Below are 26,585 nucleotides of genomic sequence, written 5' to 3' on the forward strand. Positions count from 1 at the left end.
AATTGTCAGAACAAATGAGCACACATTCAAAGAGAAAAAATAATAACTGTTAAACATGTACAGTGACATGTAGTTATTTCACTTCTAATACCTTTTTTATAGTCCTTCTGTTTTTGGTTTTTTTTTTTACCATCATAAATTATTGATTCCTGCTCCATAAAGTTTAACATTGTATATAAAATTAGCAGCAATCCTAGCTTTAGATACTGATAGTGTTGCATAGATGATGATTTCTCTCTAAGCATTTCAAATCTAAATGTAATTCAATACAGAAGAATGCATTCACATTACAGGTAAGATTGATCCTCTTGCTTATCTTGAGTTACCTCCTTGAAGCTACTCACTTGAGCATCCTAGATAATCACTGGTAAAAGACATATCTTCAGAAGGTAAGGAAATTCCCTTGTCTTAGGATAACCTAAAAAACCCGCCTTCTCCACTGACACACCCAAACACAGTATTTGAATTATAATTTTCGGGTTAGGTGAGAATAATTCCAACATAAAGAACCCATGGGCACACATACTTTTATATGTGCAGGCAAATGCATCTGTGCTAAACAAAGACTGTGCTCATAGCCACGTAAAACACAGCTGCCAAAAAAAGTTACAAAAAATGTCTAGTTTACTAAACAGAATTCATGCACATGTATCTAGTCTTTATTGTTCTTTTAAAACATGAAAAAAAGCTTTTCTCCAAGTAAGCAGAGCAAAAAAAAAAAAAATTCTGTCAACTTTGATAAGTAAAATATCCTTTTTTAAACAGGTAAAACAAAGGTAGATTTAGTAAATTTTCTAAAACAAGAGCAATGAAAGATAATCTGTAAGAGTGACTGCTTTTTGGAAGGCAGATTACAGACTTCTACCTTGATTAGCATTAAAATAATTCCATAAAGAGCTTATAAATGCTGCAAAGAAACATACCTGGCATCAACCCAGAAGTATGGAATATCTTCTCCAGCATCGATTGACTTTCCTTGAATAACTCTTCTTTGGTTATTGGAAGATCTAGATGTTCTCGAATAATCCCTGCTGCTTCTAGGGCTTGTCTACCTAGAACCAAGGACTTCACATCCCAGGTGTAGCTCTTTCCATAACGCCTACAGATCTCGTCATACACTTTTGTATAGAGAATCTCAGTATCTGGAAAAAAAAAATACACAAAGCAATTTAAACCTATGTACAAACAAGTAGGCAGCTGGTTTTGCTAAGAGACCACATAAAAGGTCAGAGCATGAACTGCCAGGAGCCAGAGGGCACGGAGCAGAGTGGATAAAATGCCCCCCTTTATTTCCAGGAGGGAACCAAGGCTTCTCCCATCACCTCAAAGCTACCCAGGTTTTTCAAGCAGTAGTTTCTGCATTAAGAAAATGTATCTTAGGGTCTCAACAAATAACTATCTGGATCTTGTCTTTCATCATCTTTCTGCACTATCCAAGTTGGCAAGCAGTGTCTTAATTTAAACACTCTATGTATGCTTTTCATGAGAAAGAAAAGGAAGGAAGTGGCAGAAGGAAGGAAATCTGGTACTTTGAGGGGATGCCATTACATATTCCATGTAAATTGAAAAAAGAAAAAAGATTTAATTATTTAAGAGTGTCTTTGAGAGGAAGCTTCTAAGTGCCTTCAAAGACATTATGGTCATTATAACAGAGCTGCTGGCACCACTACATTTACAAGAGATCACTCAAGCAAAACATACTCACTTGTATTTCCAGTGGGTTTCAGACAAGATCAAACTTCAGATTGAATTTTGGCAGTGATACTATCAGCTTATATCTCAAAGGGGGTTTTAGGTTTAAAGCTATTTTTTTAAATACAAACAAACAATTAATCCTTTACTTCCCTCCTCTCCCTACAAATTTTTGAAAAAGAAGGTCTTTATCATTGAATTTAACACTAATATGGGGATTACATGTACTTCCAGCTCTTGTCTTCATTTCAGCAAAGATCTCAAACACTGGCTTCTGTATCTCCAAAGATATGTCTATTATCACCACTATAGAAATAAAAGGCAAAAGCAAGGAAAGAAAGAAGTTGCTCTTACGAGATTTATTTAGAGAAACTAGGGACTTCACTTATCAGCATGTCCTTTGCCATGTAAAATATTTTTAATGGCGATAATAAAAAAGTGAAATGATTAATGTGGATATTGTGTCACTTTCTGAGTACATAAGAATTGTGCAGGAGTGATTAAACATTAAGCTTTAACAAAGACACTATGAAGAACACAGGCTGAAGAGAGAAGCACAGAGCCCATGACTACAACAGATGCCAAGACCTTCCCTGCAGTCTGACAAACACTCCCTACTTCACCACAGTAATGTCACCCTGAGATCAGCAGACGAGTCTCATCTGAAAGCAAATGAGAAATACAGGGGCCATTTCACCATCATGTGAACCCACAGGATGCAGAATAGATTCTCTGCCACCTGTCAGAGTGCTCTAGTCCATGTCTCCTCTCAGTAACTAGAGGGGATGTTGGGCCAAAAGATCAGATTAAAACCCAACATATTTGTCTGGAATGTTTAACAGAGCACCAAGGGGTTCACAAAAACCTCTGTCCCTAAAAATAGAGGCGAAAAAACCTGTACTACTCTTTGTAAATGCTCCTCAAACACCTACACATAAAGGAAAAAAAATACAAGGAATCCTGGAGATCCCTAAAACACACAGGAAAGGTACCACAACAGAAACACAGGCAAATGGGCTCTGAAAAGTGCTAAGCTGGCTGACACAAGAAAGGAGAAAAGAAAAGAGAACAATAACAAAAATTTCTCAGTTTTGCTTGAAAATACCAGCTGGTACTCTCTGCAAGCTAGAAATGTAAATTAAGAATACAATTTTTTAAATTCACAGCTCTCACTTTCCTTTTTTTTTTTAATAAACTAGTTTTTCTCCTGTATCTCAAACTCACCAGGTGAAGGGCATAAAATTCTTAACCTAAGCTTAAATTTGAAAGTGAAAATCAATCCTCATCCTATTAAATAGTACAAGCTAAGCAGAATTAAAACAAAGCAAGGAAACAAAAAATTATAGATTATGAAAATTTTCTGATGGGTCTCTACAATAATTACATGTTAATCTATTTGAACTGAAAGGTTCAGCCTTATTGCTAAATATACTACTTTAATAGTGTCCTGCATTTTTAATATTACATAGCTGACTTGTGAATGAAATTTTATTTATTTTCCTTTAAAAAATCAACATGATTTCAATTTTCATGAGCAGATGAAAAAAGCATGGATGTTGGTATTTTACTTGCTGAAATAGATGTTTCACTACAGCACACAAATCAAATCTGAAATCTGAGGAAAAATATTATGTACACATGCAGTGTACATAATCCAACTGGAATCTGAGAAGATCACTGCTGATAAAGCTGAATTTCTGTATGCATGTATAACAGAAAAGGACATGTTTCTTTTGATTGAAGACAAAGGAAGAGCTATATGTTTCCCTAATAATTAAAGAGCATTACACAAATACTAAATAATGATATAACTTCAAGATTTCTTATTCCTATTAGAAAGGGGCAATATAAAAAAAAAAAAAGGCAGGCTAGCTTTTTCACCATTGTAACAAGAAAGGAGCCACACACAGTTCAAATGATTGATCAGAGTTTAAACATATCATATGAAAGCATAATTTCATACTGCTATAAATCTACTATACAAAACAAATTATATCTAGCTCTCACACATGAATAAAACCCATTGATGAAATGACACAAGCAAGAAGAATTAGAAGTTAAACTCAAGTGCCTAATTGTAAGCACTTACTAGTATTTACTCTGGTATGTCCAGGACATCCACACATATCTAATGTTCAAAAGGTAATTTGGGCACAACTCACACTTAATGGCATAAGCAGTCAGATGATGCCCTACAGCATCCCAAGCGTTTCACACTCACACATTTCAGCAAGTGAATCCAGCTCCAGCTGCAAGCCTCCATCAGGAATACAAACTGAGACCACAACTGGGCATATGTAGCAGTGGCCTGTTCTAACAGTGGAAAGGAAAAGCAAGAATTCTTAGCTCCTGCAATTTTGAGTAAATGCATAAGTTTTCAAAATACTCTTTTTATCTTTAGCTCTCATCTCTTGAAATATCTTTTATGTGGACATTATCAGCACAATGTACTGTCCATTTGCTTGCTACATTTCACTGGGAATGAGTAATATTCATTCCCTAGTCACATATCATCTTCTAGTCATTTTTATAGTGACCCTTCTTCAATATAAAAGCAAAATCAGCTCCACTGGTGTTGTTTAGAGTGTGTAAAAGCCAGCCACAATAAATACAAATAAAGTGACCAAAATGACAGAGGCACTGGATTACTCAATTTGTGATCTGGCACAAAAGTATGCTGACATGTATTCAGGAAAACCTGCAGGTCACTTGGAAACACACCACAGTGAATATATGGAGTGCATGATCTGCTTGAATCACTGCAGAGTCACAATTAGATGAGGAGAACTACCTAGGCTGGGGGTACAGCAAACATCAAAACAGTATGTAAGCCTTGTGTTTATCACTTACACATAAAGACAGTTTAAGACAGAAAATTCTGACTTCATGAATACAGAACTTAACTTTTTTAGAAGGTTATACATCTTCTAATGGAATTTTATGTTATTATTATTCTAAAATAATCTCTAGTATATCAAGTAAATGTATTAGTAGGCACGAAACCTCCTTTTAGCCATAGCTCATCTTAATCACTAGTTTTGAGTTCTTTGAATAACCCATTTTTCTAAATAACCCATCTACAGCAGACAACTGTCTTGCAGGTTGTGTCAAAAGGTCAGTTTTGCACTTCCCCCTCAACATTCTTCCATTCACACTCTCATTACTATGAAACCTAGTTTAAAAATGCATGACTATGGTCACCCATGATGGCTAAAAGGAAAAATACCCAGCAGTTTTACAGCTGACCTCAAAATCACTTACAGCAGCCTAGCAAAAGTAGGGATGAGGAAAGCAGGCAACAGAAATTACTTTTTGCATAATAGCCTAACTGCTAGAGCACTAGCTCAGAAAACAAAACTCCGTCCTTCAATCCATCCTAAGGGCCTAAGGCTGTTTTTCTAACATACCCTGACATTTTTTATGCTATTATGTTACGTGCATATATACACTTGTATACAGATAAACCATTTATATGCTTGTACATATATATATATACACACACATATATGTATAAAAAAGCATACAGGCCTTTATTTTATATATTTACTTCTATATGGTGTATGTATAGAACTGTGTTTTACAGGCAAAAGTGTCCTTTAAAGAAAGAAACTCAGGATGAGTACTAGCCAATGAATAAAAATCAACCTGGAGCCTCTTGACTAAAGGGCTTGTTAAAGGAATGTGGTTCAAAATGCTTAGCATTGAAAGTACACAAGGAAAAGGAATGTTCCATTCTTTACTGAAGTATTTCCCCATTCCTCCCATGAACTTGTTTAGGAATAAAAATGAAATCTAAATTTATCATCTTAGACGTACCCACTTCACTGCCACAGGAGGAAATAAGCTCTGGTTTCACACATGCTCAAGTGAAACATTTGCGCCATGCCTAAATGTCAAGGCTGATGAACCCAACCAGGCAAACTGAACCCAAAGGCAGTCTGGACCACCAAACCAAGGGAAATGCTGCTGTCATATTCATGTCTTGTACCTTTCCTCTCTCATAACCAGTACCATTTAAATTCATCTTACTGCTCCCTGGAAGTTAAAGGAAGGTGAAGTATCTATTAAAATGAACATCAAGCACCAAATAATGGCTACTTCAAAATCATAAGCTACTTACAAAGAACAAGTTATTTAGTAAACCATTTTACATGATTGATAAACCACAACTTCTAAAGATACAGGAAAAAAAATAATTGCTGAAAATTAAAATTACTGATTCCAATCTAACTGAGTAATGATTTGTAAACCATTACATTTTTGATTAGCACTTAGAAAAACTCACTGAAAATATCCATTATTCATTTTAGTAAGGAGCAGGTATAAGACTATTCTGGAGCTTTAATTTTTGCAAACCTACTTCTTATTTTCCGTTGTACCTGAATGTTAATACAAGTACACTCCAAGGTAGACAAAGATGTTGCATTGTGATTACTTTACTAGGTCCAGAGAAACATGTTGCTACTGGCTAATTCAGTGCTATCAGTCTGTTTGCCCTTCTCTGAGAGATCCTACCATGAATTCAAGTTACTGCTAACAGGTTTAAAAAGGAAGTAAATTTGATTCTCAAACAACAGCAGCTGTATGAAACTGTTCCCAAACAAGCATCATGTATTTCCCCCTGTGGGCTTATATTACTAGGAGAATTTTTCAATGGCAGCTACAGAGGAAGCCAATTTCTCATTTTATATGCAGAGAAACATGGTACTTCTATGGGGAGAGGAAGAAACTTTGGAACAAATTCAGAAGGCTTTTAGTTTTCATTAATACAGCAAACATATCTTAATGCTATCTTGTATTCATATATACACCTTATCCTTCTTTTTTAATGCCACAGTGAAGTGAAAGAAATAGTTCACAAATAAAGCATGGAAACTTTTTTGATGAGGAGCTGTAAACAATACTCTGGCACCAATGCAAAACAACACATGAAAACGTAAAGAAATCTGTATTTCAATTCCAGAGCACGAGGGATTCAAACTTTGAAATACAAGGGCAATATACATGACTTAATACAAAACATTCTAAAAATGTACTTATTAAGCATCATCTATGTGACAGCATCTCATTAGTTTAAAAATAGAAAGCTATTGATTCATAGAAACTGCCTGATATGCTTTCTTAGGCTCTTAACCATTAAAGACAGAACTATGCAAACTTCAGTTGAAATGATACCTGCAAAACCCTGTCTGTTGGGTGGAAATCCACACTTTACAGAGACACAGCTTCTTAAAATGTGTATGGGGATACTCAAGTCAGGCAAGAGTTTTACTATCATTACTATATGAGCTACTATACCATGGAAATTTATAGAAGCAATGTTCTCAACCAGACGAGCAATTTCCAGCTCTGAACACCCTATCAGCTTACAGCATATTCACAAGGAAGTTAGCTTTTCACCAAGGGGGTACCTCCTCTTCTTGAGATGTTGCTGAAAACACAGAGCAGCAGTCCACTGGCCCAAGGAATGCAAAACAAGGTTTAAAAAGTTGTTTTGAACTTAGATGCTCCAAGGAACTTGTGTAAAATCACTCCCTCACAAGGCAGATGAAACCAGAAGGGTCACTGTGTTATCAAAGTCAGCAGAATAATAGCTAATTGTATCTTCTTAATTAAGAATCTAGTGGGTTGGCCCTGGTTGGGCCAGGTACTCAGCCGAGTCCCAAGCTACTCTGTCATTCTCCTCCTCAGCTGGACAAGGGGATGAAAATATAACAAAAGATTCATGGGTTGAGATGAGGGCAGGGAGTGATGACCCACCAGTTACCATCACAGGCAAAACAGACACAATTTGTGGAAATTATATCTGAAAAGGGGAATAAGAAATAACACCAAATTTTAAAAAACCTTCCTTTACACCTGTCCCATCCTCCTGGGCTTAGCTTTAGTCCTAACTTCTCTACCTCCTCTCCTGCAGCAGCACAGGTGAAACAGAAGAAGGGCTGTGGTCAGTTCATCATACATCTCTGCTGCTCCTTCCTCTGCAGGAGTAGGACTCCTCCAGCACCTGGAGCACATCCTCCCCCTCCTTCTTCACCAATCTTGATGCTTGCAGGCCTGTTTCTCTCAGATATTCTAGCTCTTCTGCCCTGGCTGCTGTGGTTCAGCAGGTGTTCCTCACCTTATTAAATCTGTTATCCCAGAAGTGTTTTCACTGTCACTAATGAGCTCAGCCTTGGCCAGAGGCAGGTCTTTCTTGGATCTGGCTGGCATTGGCTCTGTCAGACATCAGGGAAGCTTCTGGCATCTTCTCACAGAAGCCACCCCTGTAGCCCACCCTTCCACACAACTCCTCTGCTACCAAAACCTTGCACACAAAGCCAAATACAAATACATACTTTCTCTGGGAAGAGAAGGAAACATAACCTTCCTTAAACAGATATCCCAGAGTTGTTCTGTTTAACTCACAACCTAAAAGAGCAGAAATGGAAAAAAAAAAGTTGTGAAAGGGGAAAAGGGTCAGGAAACTTTATTCCTTCCTCAAAAAGAAACACAACATGAGGCCATAGGGAAAATTCTGTTCAGTGTGTCACAGGTGTCTCCTAATACTAATTTCCTTATTCTCAAAACACTTTCATCTTTCTAAGAATATATGCATATATTCTCAAAGAGATTATATATACATATATATATATATGTATATAAAGACTTGATCAAGCTGCAAATTCAAGATGTTTGACTTTCAGTGCTACATGTTTCTAAATCACTTTCTGTAATACTGCCAAAATGTCTGTTTCCTCAATAGTGGAAACATTTTAAAAGACAGAGTGGCTTCAATTGGAAAAAAAAAAACCACATTATATTTCTACTGTGGCTTTGGACAATGTTCTAAATTTAATGGTGGCAATACGTCAAACATTACTACCACAGAGAAAGTGTAGAGAACTACAGATTAATAAAGACAATCTCTTCTGTCCACTCAAGAGTGCCTAAAATTTTTGAGGTAAATCTGTTGATGGAGTGATTTCTCTGCAGTGATAACACCAAGAGCAAAAAACCAAACACCATCAAATGGCTTGGTTTTCCAAGAGCGAGGACATTTCATCATGGCTGACTATTGTAGCAAGCTGAATTGCTGCTAGCATAGTCCAGGGTAAGGAAGCAAAAAGGACTTTCGCATAATATCCACAGATGTTTATTCAGCCACAGGTGAGATGTTCAAGCCCCAGACAGCACACAAGGACGATCCAGCTTTCTCAAGTACAAAGGCCAATCAGGGAATGGAGGGGAGTTGCTCAGGGACATAGGAACAGACATAGGAACAGGAGAAGGGCCAATGGGGTCTAACAACTTTTTGAGGGAAGCTTCCTGTGTCTCCCTAGACCAGGAAATGTACCCCCAGGGTCTCCACAGACTATCTACATACAAGAGCAAAGTGACAGAATTACTACAGAAGACATGGTCACAATAATTATTTAAGAGTTGTACACTAGGCTCTTCTTATACTAACTATAGTAACTAAACAAACTAAAATACACAAAAAAGAATCAGACCTTTGAGATTCATGAGGCAAGTATGATACAGTGAATTGAAAATTATGTTTTATGAGCTGCAATGACTGTTGGTTTGAAAACTGTAGAAGAAAATTCAAACCCATCATATAGATACCAATAAAAGGAACTTCCAACACAACAGGGAACTTCCACAGAGGTGAGCCATAGGCATTTCTGAAGATGTGTGACCAGAGCCCTCACCTCCCATGAGGGACTGAGGATCAGAACAGAGGGCTAGTCTCACAGAGTACTCAAAGGCCTCACACAACAGCAACTGTTGTCCTGCCTCCAGACTCGGCAGTAAACCAGAGGCAAGTTCCAACTGAGTCTTAGATCAAATACAGCCTGTAGCCCAGAGAAAGACTACCCAAAGTTACAACTGTCACAAATGGTGGTTTTTTTGTTTCCCAACCCCATTGGCAAAAGCACAGAAATACTGGAAGAGTGCAATTTGCTTTAGAATATAATCAGCTTGCTTAAGATTGTCAGGATGAAACAAAACTTATACTTGGCCATAGAAACTTTTAACTAAGCCCTATTGAACCCAGTGAGAGATAGGTACATAAACCATAGAATGGATTGGGTTGAAAGGGACCCTTCAAATACAACCTATTCCAATCCCCTGACGGGCAGGGACACCTTTCACTAGATCAGGTTGCTCATAGCCCCACCCAACATACAACACTTGTGCTTCTGAGCTAAAATACCATTTGTACTCCAGAACCTGAACCACAGGCTGGCAGATGCTGTGCACTGAGAACACCTCATGGTTTTCTCATGGGAAAAAGAATTCACAGGAAATTAGGCCAGTCACTCAAGCGCAGTTATACTCTATCAGTAAAAGGTCTTTGTAACAATATTCCCCAACAAACTGCTACTTAAAGAGTTTAGTACACAATAACAGATTTTTAACAGCATTCATTTTCTTCATGAGTATTTACACACTAATTCTCAGTCCTGATGCTGAAAAGCTGCATAGTTTTCCTCCCAGTATGTATCTGAAATTTTGCTAAAAAGCTTTAGCCTCTCTGCTTACGTGTTTTAGTCTACCTAGTAATACTAGTATTACTTAGTAGAAATTACTAGTATAATACTAGCATTACCTAGTAATACTAGAACTTTCACTGGTTATTTAATAGTATTAATTCTAACTACAGTTCTATAGGTAGTACTACAGCTAATTTAGTTATTATATAACTAAAAATAGACTGAGTTAACTTTCATTAACTGGAAAATCTTACCAGAGTATTTTAAGTTAGCATTCTGTAATGAAAATTATTGCCCAAAATTTCTACCTCCGATCATATAAAATCTCTACTTAATATGGCACATGCAGATTGATTAGGAAGCCTGAAAAACAATAGCAAATAGCATCAACTACAGTTCAAGTAAGACATGGAAGAAACATTTCAAAATTAAATATTTGATGCAAAATACCTGTGAAAGGATTTCAAATCACCTCAGTTTGAAATCACTGCAGGGACATTCATCTACAAAAATCTTCATCCACTCCTATGCTGCTGTAAGGATTTAAAAATTATGGTTGCCTGCCTCAAACACTGTTACCACTGAAGGACTTTGCCCATTGTGGCAAACTGTAAAGAAGAAAACGCTCATCTGCAACCACTGAAGGTGTCTCCCCGAAATATACCTGCATTGATTCCTGGAACTTGGACTGTAAATTAAGCCACCTGACAGGAACTTGAGAAAAGATAAAGGTGGTAGTGTCATCTAAATGTTATCTCAAACTAGAAAGAGGTAAAAAAAGCTGGGGGACAAGAATATATCGCTGACTATGGACAAGGAAAACCAACTGAGCAACACTGCTAAAATCAGCTCAGACTAAATCATGCAGGGGGAGATCAGAACCCACTGACTCAAGAAACCCCCTGACTTAAAACTCAGAAAGACTGGGCACGGGATTAATCAGCATTAGAAGTGAGGGAATTATTTAACCAATAGAGTAAGAGAATTATGTAGCCAATGAACACCAATTCCTTTGTTTGCTAAAATGTATAAACAGTGAAAATTTTTCAACAACTTCGGGACCTTCACCACCAAGAAGCCCAGGGTGAAGAAGGACCAATGGGATGCTGCTGGATCCATGGGTGGTGACTATATTCTGCTTGATCTGTCTGTCGGTCTGTCTGCCGGTCTGTCCATCTCTCCCTCCTCTCTTTTTTTAATCTTTCTACCTTACATTTTACTGTTAAACAAAATCCATACTATTGATTTGGGTGTATGATCCTGCTTGTACCTTAATTTGGATAGCGGCATCTCTCAATAATGAGATCTTAACAACTGCACACAATTATTTTATTGTAGTAGAACTGACACAGACAACATTTAAAAGTTTGGCACACATCGGGTACCTAAAGGCTGAAGTACTGGATCCAGCGCTCACTTTCAAGTAAAGTATTTCAGCTTTTAAAGCTTTTCTGAGTGTCCCTTTCTTTTGGCAAAGAGGAGATGATCAAGAAATCTTAACTCCCATGCTTGAGTCAAACTGACCTTGTATTATTTTAGCACATTATGAAAACTTTAAAGAAGCATAAGGTCTTTGAACATCAAAATGCATTTAACCTAAATACTACCATCTCTTGTTTAAAATGGGAAAAATAATAAAACTGTATCAGAGATGTTTTATAAGAAGACATAAAACTTATATACAGTACAATCCTGAAAGAATACTGTAATTACAAAAAGGTTCAGAGAGAGAATCTCACTAACATGTCAGTGAACCCAATTCACATGAGGACTACAGGAGAAATGGAAACCTGGAAGGAGACTCTCTGACAGTAGCTATTAGGGTTATATTTTTAGGTATCTCAAAGAGGAGAGGCTGAATCTTCTTTTGCTCGAGAGTGGTTCTGGGCATAATGGAAATATTACCTTATGACTCTCTTTTGAGTGTGACAGCTTAGAGTTACAAGAAACACTGCTGTGTATCCTACTAAATGAAAAAAATGTGTTCAGAGACTCAAAGAGTGCAAGAAATTTCAGTCCATCATTTCATTCTTCCATATGAGTAATGTGATAAAAATAAAGAGAGATACTGAGAATTGAACTAGAAATCATTCCACTTTCCCTCAATCTTTCTTTCCTTCTGCCTCAGTTCTGCAAGCTGAGGTCAAAGTTTACATCTTGAGACACAAACAGCTTCACTTTCCAGTGGCTGAAATTTAATAAGCCTGACACAGGAGTTACTACACTGGGGTGTTCTTAGTTTTACTGTAACATTGCTTGCAAAAGACAGGCTGGGAATTTATATGCTCAATAAGCAGATAGAAGAGATTTGTTTACTTTACTTACAAAAATAGCCTAAACTTCCTTCACTCTATCTAAAAAACAAAGAAGGAAAAAAATACAGTATCCTTTCTCCCACAATCAGCAAAAGGAAAAGTGTCTTATTTATTTGCTGAATACATTCAACTGAGCCACTGAACTTAATGACTTTTAGATTAAAAGTCCTATACTTTTTGACCCATTATGTTTTTAAACTGTTAGAATACATCCTAGCATATAGTTAGAGCTGCATAACCAGGGTAACTTACATGTTTCCTAAATGTAAGGAAAAAATAACTATGAGGTGTACAAGTTCACAGCTGGTCACCCAAAGACCTTTCTTTTCTGCAAGAGCTGCACACACTCTAGGCCACATCTTTCTAACAACCTCTGGGAAGTAGTTTTCAAAGAGATTAAAAACTTTGCACAAAAATGCAAACCTGATAATCAACAAGCAGAAATACCTTTTTTTCTTCTGTTTTCTGAAAAGCAAATCTAACTATTAATAAGAGAATCCAATTGTATAGAACATTGCAATCAGAGAAAGGAGAACTGTACACTGCTGACTACAGCTACTGTCTACACTTTCTAATACAAAGGGTTGCTTTAGTCATTGACCTTGTCATAAACAAAGAGATTGGAGATTTTGTCCTTGTGTTAGGTTGACACAGACGATGGTGGTATTGCTACAGGGCTGTCAGGCTCTCATAATTTCTGTTATGAACTCGTATTCTATACAACTTAAAATTTTTTCCACTAACAAATAAAATTGAAATTACACACACACACACAAAAAGCTGTTTTCTTTACAAGAGGGATTTCTTCTTCTCAGTACTCTCTATCCTAATTATTAATTACAGAAAACCTAGCATGTCTCTTGAGATCTTAACTCCCTACACTGGACTAACGGAGGAGCTTAAGTAGCTCTTGAACTGGAAATAGGAAGCATTTACACTGTCAGTACTAAAGCAATTAAATTGCATCATCATCATCATTATTCTGTGAAAAAATAATTTCTTTGGTAGTCTGCAATTGTTTCCAAGGCCCCACTATAGACAATTAAAATGGGTAATACATTTTCCATAATTAGACTGCCATTAAGTACAGTTATACAATGGCTGTAATCATAGATAATTGTAAATTATTTTTTTGAATATATGATTTACGCTTCTGGGCTTACATTATCAATGCCACTTTTTTATGGATTGAAGGAAGGGAGTAGCTACTGTTATATAAACAGAACTACAGCATATTGTAACCAATTCCTTTACTTTTACCCATGGAAAGTCCAGTACCTGTAAGGTGCTCCATATTATACATTTGATATCCTACATCACCTAGGTATTGGGCACTTTGTAACCAGTCATAATACAATCTTTCTGAATTATGTACTTATATGATGCTCTCCTCTAAGAAAAAGAAAGCCATAAAGAACATGGGGTTTGGGAAAAGTTTTTTATATGCACTATCAAATCAGCTGCCAAGTCAAGATGACTCAGATAAAATGAGAATTTCAAGATGATAGTGAGAATAATTTCTAAGACAATCAGATCAAATCTCAAGGTTTGTTTGTAACCTAACAACTTAGAATTTTATCTTGTTAATGTTAAATCCATATACTCACTACCTACTCTTTAAAACAAGTTGCAAAATAAAGGGGAATAGTTCATTTCTATTTTGGAAAAGACAAAGCCATGATAAACAGTAAACTATGCAAAATGAACTCTGAATCAAACATTCCAAGAAATTAAATTTTGCAATACTCTGGAATTTGCAATCAACTGACACATACAACATTTGACATTTTAGAACACACAAAACCAGAACAGCAACACTACTTCTTGCTCTTTACTCCTAGATACCTTCATCCATGAAAAACGAAAACATTTAAATTAAAAATGGTAAAAGGGTAAATATAATAAAAATATGATCTACAACAATAATAACAGTGAAAGTTATTAGGCAGCAGAATAGCAATTAGATAGACTACAATACCTTAGTGGCCAAAATACTTTCATTTTCCTGAGACATGTTCCCCATGAAACACTGTTTTTAATTTTTAAAGACTAGAAATTTATTACATTGTGATAAGCTCTTTATGGCTCCATCTCCCCTGAGCCATAAAGCAAAGAACACTTTGTTAGCCCAGCAATAATAATATAATGCTATAGAGAAGACTCAGTCCTAGCATGAAAAGATCCACCATTTCATATGGTGCAATTTTTTGTAATAATGATCTTGTAGCAGAATGCTGACTTTATCCACAGTTATGTCACTTTACAGGCATGCATGAGTATACTCTTCTGCCCTGGAGAGACAGGTCAAAGGAGGTTCCTATATGTAAATTACAAAACAAGCAAAGAAAAATATCTTTACCATAGAACAATTTATTCAAATGAAATATGTCTCAGCATACTCATGCTCCATCTTAAACCATTAATTTCTCGTACTTCAAACCTTCTGATACACTATAATCCTATTTTTTTTTCATTAAATACATATCATCTTTTACTTCCTTCTCCTAGTATTAGTACATATTTTTTCCTCCTGTTTAGAAATGTTCCCAAATGACCAGTACCAGTGTCAAACTCATAAAACATCCCAATCCATAAAATATAATCCCACTTATTACTGGTCAGTTATCAAATAAAGGTATATTCTATTAGTTTGAATAGATAGTCTGTTTAAGCTTACATTGTGCACAAATGGAGCAATTAAAGCAGAAGATAATTTTGAAGACACAATGTTCCAAAAGATGCCCTGACATAAACAGGCTATTTTATGTACACAGTGACACTGTGATAAAAGAACCTGATTGAACTCATATTTATGCACAGCTGACAATCCATGCCCAGGGCTGAGCAGCCTGGCAGCAAAGCCAGGGAGCGCAGCACGTGCGAGCACGGGGCTGCTGCAAAGGGCGAGCACGAGCCCATCCTGTGGAGAGCAAAGGTGACACAGGGCCCTGTTACAGCAGGTCAGAGAGCACACATTAATGAGCTGCAACAAAGAGACACTCTAACACTGCCCATATTATATAATGACAAAGGTCATGAGCACTTTCACACAGATGTTAGACAGAAAGACTGGACTGACAAATAGTAAGTAAGGTGGGCTTTCCTCTTAAATGCCTTGCATTACCCTGAGACAAACTGCATGTGAAACTTATCCCAAAGAACCACACACAGGCAGAGGCAATCCAAAAACAAGCAGCAGAGAAAAAAGCAATGTTTGGAGTGCTAACCCATAAGTGGTGCCCTGTAATGACTGAAGCATGGACTCAGACTGGGAGGGAATCTGAATCCTTTATTCAACAATTCAAGCTGGTTTTATACACTTTTCCAAGGCACAGTATCTCCTTACATGAGAATTCTCACTACATGGCCTATCCCATGTTGCCACATCAGCAACACTTTCTAAATGTCCTTCTATGGAGTGACCATTGTGCTGTTCACCTGTCTGTCAGCTTCTGGCAGGCTCCTCTCTGTAGGGCTCTGCTGCATGGCACCTCCTCCCCCGAGGTCAGGTGGAGACAGCCTCTCTGCGCCCCATTTTGCTCCTTTGTGCCCCCCTTTTGCTCCTTTGTGCCCCCCTTTTGCTCCTCTGTGCCACCATGGCATTCTGCAGGAACGTGCCACAGCCGGTAACTCAGTTCTATCCAATCTCTTCCCACAGTGCCCAAGTGAAATCATTCAAAAGCTAGAAATAAACTTGCTTCATGAGACACAGTCTATTAGTACTTATTTGATGACTTTTACAAAAATATGTCACATGTCATATGTCATATTTTTCTTCCTCTTTCTCTAAAGAGAGAGGAAGTAAAGAATACATTTTAACAAGAAACCAGCTATTATATATAATAATAGCTTGCAAAAGTACATGAGAAAGAGCAATGTATGCTTAGATGAATTTTTTTCAAAAATGCAGCATCATATATACTACCAAACTACTACTCAATATGGTATTCATTATAAGAAAAATAAAAATATTATTAAAAGCTGCACAAGTACAGAAAACATACATGGAGACAGCAACAATTGACACTGTCAATGGGTATGCAACCCTTCAAGAAACAAAATATTGCTTAAAAAAGAAAGTTCAAAAAAGTTTTTAGCCATCAAAGAAAAAAGAGCCACAAAAGATACATTCTTCACCAGTTATTGAAGCAAAGGAAGCAAAAAACAGAGATTAAAAATAGAGGATGGTTTTCCCCGAAGTACCAAAAACAATCTTGATGAAGGTTAACACTATCTCAACAAATCTTAAGTCAGAACAATGATTTTCTTATTATTATCAAAGGGAGCAAAAGAGGATAAGTCAAGGTCAGGAGCCTCTGAGAGAACCATTGTAAGCCACAAAAATTTTGTTGGTCATATAATTCAGAGTAGTCTTGTGGAGGAAATTAGTATGGATACAAAGATGTACATAAACACATAACAGGAGCAGCAACAATCATTAGCAGTATCTACTTCATGCCAGAGATGTCCATAATGAATGCAATAAAGTTTGAGAGGAGGAGATATTTGGCTTAATTGCTTCTGTATTTTTAGTTAACATAGTTCCTGGTCTTAAAAAGAGCAATGGTCATAGTGTGAAAATTATCATCTCCATTAAGGTCTGTTGCCAATAAAAAAGAAAAAAAGTTAAAAATAAGAGCAACCACAATCACCCTTCCTCTTCCTCCATTAGAAGTGTAAATGCCAGTATTCAAGAGCAGGATTGTGTCTCAGAGATAATATAACAGCAGAATTCAGAGACCAGAAACCACCCTGCCCAAATTAAAATGTTCTGAAAAATTCCACTCTCAAGAGCTCAATTAGGCAACTCACAACAAGGCTACATGAATGAATTACAGCTACTCAGAACAAGAGCTGCAGAACTGGGTCCAAGATGGTACAGAGTGTAACTATTGCCAGTATGTAGAATAATAAAACCAGGGTTGTTAATGCTGTTTTTCTTCTTAAGTGAGAAGAAAATTGGAATACAGCAGCTAGAAATTGTGTTATTATAATGGAAAATTCTATGCACCTTTTCTTTGTGTGAAATTCTATTCCATTTATGACACCTTATTATTTACATTCAAAGCAAAATAATTGGAACTTTATACACATGCCAGTTTACGTATGCAACAAATCCTTATCATCTACAAACAGATTTGAAAATCTGCTTTTAGGCATAGAAAGAGATGAATTTTTTAATAAATGGTCTTACTGCTGTATGCACCTCTAAAATCACTAAACAGAACCTCTACATTCCCAGCATTTTCAAAACATACCTCTCCACTTACTACAGGCTCTCTATGCAATTTCAAGTGTGTAACAGTCAGAAAACAAAAGCCACATGGGAAATTGGAAAACTCTATGGATTAACTGTTTGGCACGTGACTTCTCTGTTTGTTTTTTTTTTCTTTTCTTTATAACCAAATGTTTTGGGTCTGGGGCAACTCATAAATAAGCACCAAAACTACACTGCATTTGTGTGTAATTCCTGTACAACATTAAAATCAAATCATGGATCCTTCAGCTTGGGAGCATTCCTTGGTTAATTTCTCAAGAAAAAAAAAATCATTGTTAATGCTGCCCATGGCATTTTGAAATGTGGTAGCCACTACAGAAATCAAAGCCAAAACTCACAAAAAAACCCCCTGTTGAACACTGAAATTACTCTGATTCTGGGTTATTCTAACCACAAACAACAAGCAACCATGTGGATAGGCAATTCACAAATCAATCAAGGGAATAACAGAAGTCAGACTCTGGGTTAGTATGTTTGTTATGTTCTTGCCAAAATTTTTCTTGCTGTTAAATTAAAAGGTTAGCTTTCAAGCATATGACAAATCTTATTTACTGTATTTATGGTTAGTTAATTCTCAATGAGGAGCTATTTTACTTATGTCCAAGATTTGCTCATGAAGCATCTATAGGGTATTCTAATCCAATAATATCCTTAATCTCTTTAGTTTTGCAACAAATTTCAAATACTGAACACAGGGGCAAGAGAGTATTTTCCCTTCCCTCTTTGTTCCCAAAATCAGATAGAAAGTGAGAATGACAAGAAAGTAAGTTTCCACTACACAGAAGCAGAAAATAGGCTTACAAAGATTGCCAGGTTAGAGCCTAAGAAGATTAATTCCTGCACTTAAGGCATAACATAGACCAATCTAGAGAGGACTGATGTTTAATGGAATTGGTGTTATTTGCTTTGATGCAGAAGAAATAGGAAGCTGTTTTAAATATAAGACAGCATGCACATAAGCAAACTCCAGCACGGAACTCTCATCAGTTTTCTTGTAACAGCCATCTCCTAGGCAACATGCAATAAAATGAAAGTAAGAGTACATTTTTGACTTCTGGCCTTGTGACAATGAGTACGTAACAATGGGGAGAAAGAAAACATACTGAAATTCTTGTGAATCTCACAACACTACAAGGAATTTATCTTCAAGCTAATTTCTTCTACATTATAGACCAGAGATGACCTGTCTGGCCAGTCATGCAGAAGTGTCTTAGAAGTGGCACAAAACACAGAGGTCTTCACACAAAGGAGACAGTGGCTATAAAAGCAGCAACTTCTGATCCCAGTTGCTTTAACTACATTCCATCCCTCTGGAAATGGTCACAAGCTGGCATACCTGTGCCTGTGCAGTCCAATATGACTTTGAGTTATGGTGAAGTTATCTTGCAAAACTAAGCTGCTTTAGGAACTTTCTCTCATATTTGAACACATTGATTTATCTCACATTAAGATACTCTTTTCTAACACTGAGGGGCACTGACAAGGATAATAATTTACATAAAACAATCCCTACTCGTAGGAGAAATTTAAACAAAAATAATATATGACTAAACTTCCTATACTAAAGTGTCATGCTCTTTACATGTTAATTTAGCTCTAGTTCAGCTTTAAGCACAATGCTAAGAAATATTTTATCTTTGCAGCCATTTTCCTAAGTTCATTTGGGAAAGGTTACTATTACATGTTATTGATACATATAATAATAATGGCTTTTTACAAATATTAAAATAGGCTTTATATATATGGCGTAAAAGTAACTTTACTATAAAGATATAGCTTGTTTTTCTGTTGTTAATTAAGCTTAGACATAGTGAAATAGCTATGCTTGTGTTAAAATGCCTGCTTGGATGGGATAACATCCAATGAACACAGGATAAGGACATCTGCTACAGATATGCCAACTATCAGCACTCACCATTTCAAGAAAGTATGGAGCAAGGCCCAAACTAGAAGGGATAAAGAGAAGGAGCCAGAACCACAGCCAAGAAACATGCATGCTCTAAAAAGGCAGACCCAAGGAGGAGCCATGTAAAATATTTCTTGGAAAATGTCAACTAGTTTATGGATATGCATAGGGGTCTATGAACATGCAACAAACTGATGAAAGGGAAAAGGTATTTAAGGGGTATCCCTGAAGGTGATGGTGTGGTCTTAGATGAGTGCCAAGATGCCCCCGGTCATGATAACCTTTGCTTTATGGTCCTTATCTCCTATCATCCTTTAATAAACTTTTTTAATTTTCACAAGAGAGTGAAAGTGTTTTTCACATTACACATGTAGCTTGTAGAGAATTTTAAATGTTTTCAGTCCCCTATAAGTTTAAGCACAGATCATCAAAGGCAACATTCAATCCTATTTGTGTTTTGGTAGTAGGGTAGCTATTGGCTACAATTATATAACAAAACTACTTGTCATAGTTTAAAAAGAAACCTACGCAGTAAGTTTATATGATAGATCCTGGGGGGCATTACTCTAGTTTTATATTCTGCACAAGTTAAATAGATTTTTCCTTCTCTATCTTTAGCACTGATTTTGTATGTTTTTACAATATGCTAAAATGTCAAGATCCAAACTGTACAACTGTAACAACAGGATCCATTTAGGAATCAAATATCTCAAGTTTCTGTTGTTGTTGTTATTCTTATTATCTGTTAACCCCGTACTATGCGTTGGGTAAATGCCTAAGTAGGTTTAATATTTTCAATATTATTAAATATTTAATTAATTATATTAAATTAATTTATAAGTATGTTTAATTAATTAATTAATTGATATTTTAAATAGTTTAACATTTTTAACTAGACCACACACTAGCAGTTAGAACAGTAGTCTTCTGTAGGAACAGACTACCACATTTCAAGAAAAAGCAATCTACTATTCTGAGCATTTATTGTAATTTCTTGTAGGAAATCAAGTAGAAATTTAACTTAAGAAATGTAATGCCTTAATTGAAGTGCTGGGAGGTTTTTTGTGGGTTTTTTTTTTGTTGTTGTTTTAGGTGGGTTTTTTTGAGAAAGTACAGCAGTACAACAAAAATTAAGATGTAGTTATTCCTTTTCCTCTGGTTTCTACTACACAGTGCACCACTAATCAACTACGACAATTAATGAAGCTGCATGAGAGGATGATCAGTCACTGGAACCGGCTCCCCCAAGCAGTCATCATGCCACCAAGGCTGTCAGAGTTCAAGGAGCCTTTGGACAAGGCTCTTAGTCCTCTGTTCTACTTTTCAGAAGTCCTGCAAGGTACGGACTCAATGACCCTTATGCTTTGGGAAGAGGTGGGATGGAGTTGAGCTGCAGGCTGTGGCATGCACCTGCAGCAGCACATGGCAGCACAGAGCTGGCCTGACCTTGGGAGGAGGCGTCACACAACGTACCCCTACGGAGAGGAGCCTGCTGGAGGCTGACAGACGGGTGAACAGCGCGTGATCACCCCTAAGATTCCATCCAGGAGCTCAAAGGGAAAGATGAGGTAATAAAAAAAAGGAAGGGCAGATTGCATTGATTAGAAATGCAGAAGAAGGAGGCTGACAGACGGGTGAACAGTGCGTGATCACCCCTAAGATTTCATCCAAGAGCTCAAAGGGAAACATTAGGTAATAAAAAAAAAAAAAAGGAAGAGTACATTGCATTGATTAGAAATGCAAAAAAACCCCTGGTGTTAGATAACCTTTGAAACAATATACAGAAGGACTCTGAATGAAAGGGTTGAAGGACTTCCACAGGCAGCTCAGAGGCAGTAACTTCTGTGTTGAAAGTAAACTGATACATCAAGGTGCAACTCAAGGACAACTTAATCAGCCTCAATTATGTTAGAGGGAGGGGGGAGGTAAAATATCAGTTGATCAGACTCAGCAAAACTTCCACACAGCCAAGGATTCGCCAGTAAAGTATAGGCTGCAGGTTTTATAGGGTAACACTTGGATTGTTTCCAAAGTCAAGAACCTTGTGAACATCTCCGACCTCATTTAAGGACTTCATACTCACAAAGATTTTGGAAATCTTTCTATCAGAAGATATCCTACCTTCCTTAATTAGAAGTATGTCAATTACAGAAAGCAAGTTCAAGGCACATTGCATCCAATGAATTTAATGCTCAATTTTTCTCATCATTATAGATCAATTTATATTTGTTCTATAAAATCAGTAGGGTTTAGGTGAAAACATCTAAAAATACTCATGTACATTTGCAGACACTACTTTATTCAGGTTTTGCAAAACCTGAAGCTTCAGATTTTAAAATTTGCAATCAAATTTCTAAATTTGATTCTAAACTATGCAATCACCCAACCACTTAAAAAGTTAGCAATAATAGATATTCAATACCAAAACTTTTATTTGTACTCTTTGAAAGGAAGTACATTTGGGCCATTTCTGTAGCTTCTTGAAATATGTATGTTATTAATTTTATCACTTCCAATGAACATTATGCGGGACATTAAAAATTTCATAAGAAAATTATGGGGTTCTTATGTAGGTTAACATCAATATGAACATTTGTCTCATTCAGAAGATTTACAGTAGGCAGGTTGGGCAGAGGGAATCTAATTTTATGTGCCTTGTATGACTCTTTCCCCCAAATTATTCCAAACTTCTTGAAACATTTAGAAACCTTGGGAAAGTCCAAGCAGTCTCTTGACTGCCTTTTTGCCTCCCAAGGGTCACTGCTTATCATGAAACAAACAGACTCACCAAGAATGTTAAACATTTCATAGTATTCAGAGGCTGAAACATACTGAAGTCCTCTGAAATTAAGTGCACATAGTGAAAATCACCAACGTAGTGTCACTTTTACTACTCTGTACTGAAAGATACTTGAAGAGTATTTTCAGTCTATTTCCGTGCAGTTGAAAGATTTCTGAAATACAATGCGTAACTTTTTAAAATAGAAGAAATCACATACATGTATCATTACCAATACTGTCCTGTTAAGGTGACTATTGTCTGTGCGAAGGAGATTTCCAGCTTCTGGCAAAGAGCTGTGGTAACTAAAAAAAGCTTTCCTGAAACTTCTAAGAACAAAATTAAAATAATTGGTTCTAGATAATAGGATTACACACACACACACATATATATATATATATATGTGTGTGTGTGTGTGTGTGTATCCCCAGGCTATTTGAGAGTCCAGTGATGAAGTTGAAAATACAATTAAAACCTAAATGTAACTCAATCACTGTTTTGCATAGCATAGCCATTTTTGTTTTAGAAGGTAAATGTGGATCACATTCACCTCTTACAGCCCTGAGGGAGGGAAAAATGCACATTTCTTGGAAACACAGTGTAATTCATCAGATTTCAGTCTTCTCAGAAACTGCAACAATTCAGGTTTTGCAGAAAGAAGGAACACACCTCCAGTCCACACCTTTTAGGAATTCACCTATATCCAGAACTGCTTCCTGCGTGTTAACTCACAATAACTATTTCAATAACTAAGTCACATGCCAAAATATTCCATTATGCCTCACCAGAGGGTCCTGATTCAGGGAAGAGTTAAGAGCAGACTTAAAAACTGTCCTAATTATAGCGACTATTCAAACATCAAGATCGAACCGAGTGGCAGCACAGGAAGCATCAAGCTATACAGCAATCCTGCAAAGCAGAAAGTCTACTGATACCAAAGCTAAGTGAACACTATCAGAGTGCTGTCCAGGCTCATCAGTCGGACACGGTAGCTCTAAGCGCTGCCGAGCGCTGTCCAGCCCTCCGCGACCCGCTGCTCCCGGCCTCCGGCAGTGCCCGGCCCGGGGTCCCTGAGCCCAGGCTGCCTGCCCGTCCCGCTCCCTGCCCACCTTTCCCGGCTGCCAGCCCCAGCCTGCTCCGCACCGCTCTCCCCACAGCCTCCCCGGCCTCGCTCAGCCCTCCGCCAGCCAGAGCGAGTACCCCGCTCTCTTACTTTAAGTACGAGCACCCTGCTCTGTTACTTTAATTAAGGCGAAATCTGCCCCCGAAAGGCAGCAAGTAGCGGAAGCAGGAGAAGGAATTAACTCGTTTCCTGTTACTTTAATCCCTTCACTCTGGTTTTAGCAGCGGTGCCCGGGGCGTTCTGGCTGCTCGCCCGGAGCGAGGCCGTGAACCAGCAGCCACAGCCTGGGCTGCGCCGACTGCGGGAGGCGGAGGGGAGGGGAGAAGGAAGGAAGGGAAAGAGGCTGCTCGCCGCCAGCTACGGCCCCTCGCAGTCGGGGCAGGCGGGCCGGGCGCGGCGGGGCGGTGGGACCCACCGCCGCGGGGTGGAGCGGAGCGGGGACCTGGCCGTGGAGGGGAGAGGGGTTCAGGCTACGCACCCAGCAGCAACCCGTCCATGTCAAAGATCAGGTGAGTGACCGGGCGCAGCGCGGCCGCCGAGGAGGAAGCGGCCATGGCGAGGCACAGCAGCCGGAGTGCGGCAGGAGCAGAGGCAGATGGAGCCCGCGCGGTGCGAGACTGGCCAGGCCGGAAACCTAACGGGGAGGCCGGGGTAGGGCGGCGGTTTATAGCGGCACCCGGGGCGGGCCGGGCCGGGCCTGCCTGGGCCTGCCGGACCTTTGTTCTGGCTTGTTCTACTTCTTAACCAAAGTCTATTTCTCTTCTTGGGGCCTCTTATCTTGCAGAATAGTGCTTCGTGCCCAGAGAGGTTGTGGAGTTTCCCTCTCTGGAAGCCATCTGGATGCAATTCTGTTCAGTGTGTTCTGGGATGACCCTGCAGGGAGGTTGGCCCAGGCGACCCATGGTGGTCCCTTGCAACCAGACTTATTTTGTGATTCCTAAATCCTGTTTGGTGCTGCTGGCGGGAAATACAGAACATGACATCAACTTGAGATGTTAGCCAGTGTCTCTTCTGCATGTCCGTGCAGAGATTTACAGGGGTACTATTTCACTGGACTATAGTTGAAACAAAAAGATGTAAATCTGTATGAAACTGTGAGGGATGAGTAAAGTAATGGAGAGAAAAAAATCTGTGAGGAAGGAGTAAATCTATCTCTTACAGGTTGCTGAGTGCAAGAATGGTTAATTGAAAGCTGGTTTGGGTGTTGTATGTTTTTTTCTGAAACATTCAAGAAGTTCTGAAGTTCAAGAAACAAGACTGTTCTTAAGTTGAAACAAAGTCTTCCTGCATGGACACATCTGATTTTTACTGGGCAACTGGGAGGGAAAGAGGCACCAACCTAATCAGTTTTTTCTCTTTTGTATTTTTTCATGCAGGTAACTCTCCACTGGGCATCGAGATCACTGAGGCACCAGTTGCAGAGGCAGACATGAAAAGAGCTGTGCCAGGCTCCCAAGGTGACATGCTGGCTGGAAGATGTGTACTGCTATGCCATTCTGTGTGAGGACACTGGTTAGTTGCAGCTTCACCTAGGGGGAGTCCTGTCTCATTTGTAGGTAGGCCTTGCAGCAATTCCTTTTTCCTAACAGCGCCTTCATTTGAATTGGCAATGTTTCACCATTTTAGCAAGTCAGTGGGGGCTTTTAAAGCCTTAGCTGAAGGTATCACATAGCTGTATTTCAGTTTTAATTTAGGCTTGTTAATCATCTTACCTAGCCCAAAGCCTATCCCTTGCAAGTACATTCACCCTATATTTATGTGAAATGTAAACACAGAATTCTCCTGACACCTCCTATTTGTGAAATAAGACAAATAAAACATCCTTGGCCTTTACTTGTACATTTTGAATAATAAAACTTGACTTTCAAACAACCGTTTTTGAGTTTTGGGTTGATTTTCTCTTTTTTATCTTGTCTCATTCTGTAACGATAATGCTGCTTAGGCCCTGTTTGTGTAGGCTAGGAAAAGGATTGTGTGCATTACCTTCAATGTTTTTCAAAAATTCTGTGCGTAGTTGTGAAATTGATTCCTGTGTAGATTTAAGAAAATGGCTCCTGAGCTTTGAGGGGTTTTTTTTGTAACCTTACAATATATGAGTATTAAAAATGCCCACGGCTGTTTTGTTTCTGCAATAAACACTGTGCAACAAGTCAATATTCCAGTTTTGTTTCCAGCAAACATTTATAGTTTCTTTTGTAGCACACTTAGTTGGGAACATAGCTAGAATCAGTAGGGGTAAAATCAAAAATACAGTAGGTCAAAAAAGGTGTTAAACTCTTAAAGGGAATTGAAAAAATAGTAATTTCAATAGTTATAATGGTAGTGTTGTGCTGTCCTAAGAAAGAATGTGATTCTGCTGTAAGAGACAAATATTTAAAGAGGATGGGTAATGATGTAGTGTGACAGTGTTATCTGAGGTAGATTTATTAACTTTCTAACTAGCAAATCTTATAAAAATCTGGTTTTTAATTGTATGTATGGTGAGGGAGTAAAACCTTTATTTGTTACTCAACAGATTTAGCTTTTTCATGTTACCTTGATTTATTGTTCTAATTAGAAAAAAGTATTTGATCATAACTTCCATTGCTTCTAGCTCCTAAAAAGGGGAAAACTCACTATTTTTAGCATTTAAATTCCCTATTTGTCTGAGAAGACAAGGGTTTTGCAAAACTTGTGAATATTTAAAGTGGAAATAAGTCATTGACAATCTCTGTGAAAATAGCCCGCAAAATTAAAGTGTAATACAGAAGCTGAACATTTCTAGGGTTAAATGGTCTGAGTTACAAATCCTATGGTACACGTTTCAAGACTGTCACATTGCTGACAGGCTGGTGACCTCAATTTGCTTTGCTTTGCTCTGGCTCATCAGTGATAATCAGTGTGGTGTTAGCTTACTTGATTCTTCAAAGCTGTGTTCAAACACAGGAAAATCTTCCCAAGACAGAAAACAGTTTAGGTTTATTCTGTGTGATTAAGTCTTTTTACTGACAGAATGAAATTAAGTAAAAGTCC

At 37.9% G+C, this 26,585-nt stretch overlaps 2 protein-coding genes across 4 annotated transcripts in view; one reads left to right on the forward strand and one right to left on the reverse strand.

Moving 5' to 3' along the window:
* The window catches only part of PUDP (pseudouridine 5'-phosphatase), a 61,799-nt gene extending 37,609 nt beyond the window's left edge, over positions 1-24,190 (reverse strand). The window contains exons 1-2 of the mRNA XM_054271836.1: positions 24,052-24,190; positions 924-1,142 (exon numbers count right to left, since the gene is read on the reverse strand). Coding sequence (XP_054127811.1) covers positions 924-1,142; positions 24,052-24,127 — 295 coding nt within the window. The 5' untranslated portion in view covers positions 24,128-24,190. The remainder of the gene's footprint in view (positions 1-923; positions 1,143-24,051) is intronic.
* STS (steroid sulfatase) overlaps positions 23,977-26,585 on the forward strand; it is a 106,745-nt gene continuing 104,136 nt past the window's right edge. For 2 of the 3 annotated variants that reach the window (XM_054271834.1, XM_054271833.1), the window contains exon 1: positions 23,977-24,082. In XM_054271834.1, the coding sequence (XP_054127809.1) occupies positions 24,069-24,082 (14 nt within the window). In that variant the 5' untranslated portion in view covers positions 23,977-24,068. Of the gene's footprint in view, positions 24,083-25,044; positions 25,130-26,585 lie in introns of those variants that run through there. The other variant, XM_054271835.1, reaches the window with a different exon arrangement.

The sequence above is a fragment of the Melozone crissalis genome, unplaced genomic scaffold (genome assembly GCF_028551555.1).
Source record: "Melozone crissalis strain CALT ecotype California unplaced genomic scaffold, PUWL_Pcris_2 ptg000013l_1, whole genome shotgun sequence".
NCBI lineage: Eukaryota > Metazoa > Chordata > Aves > Passeriformes > Passerellidae > Melozone > Melozone crissalis.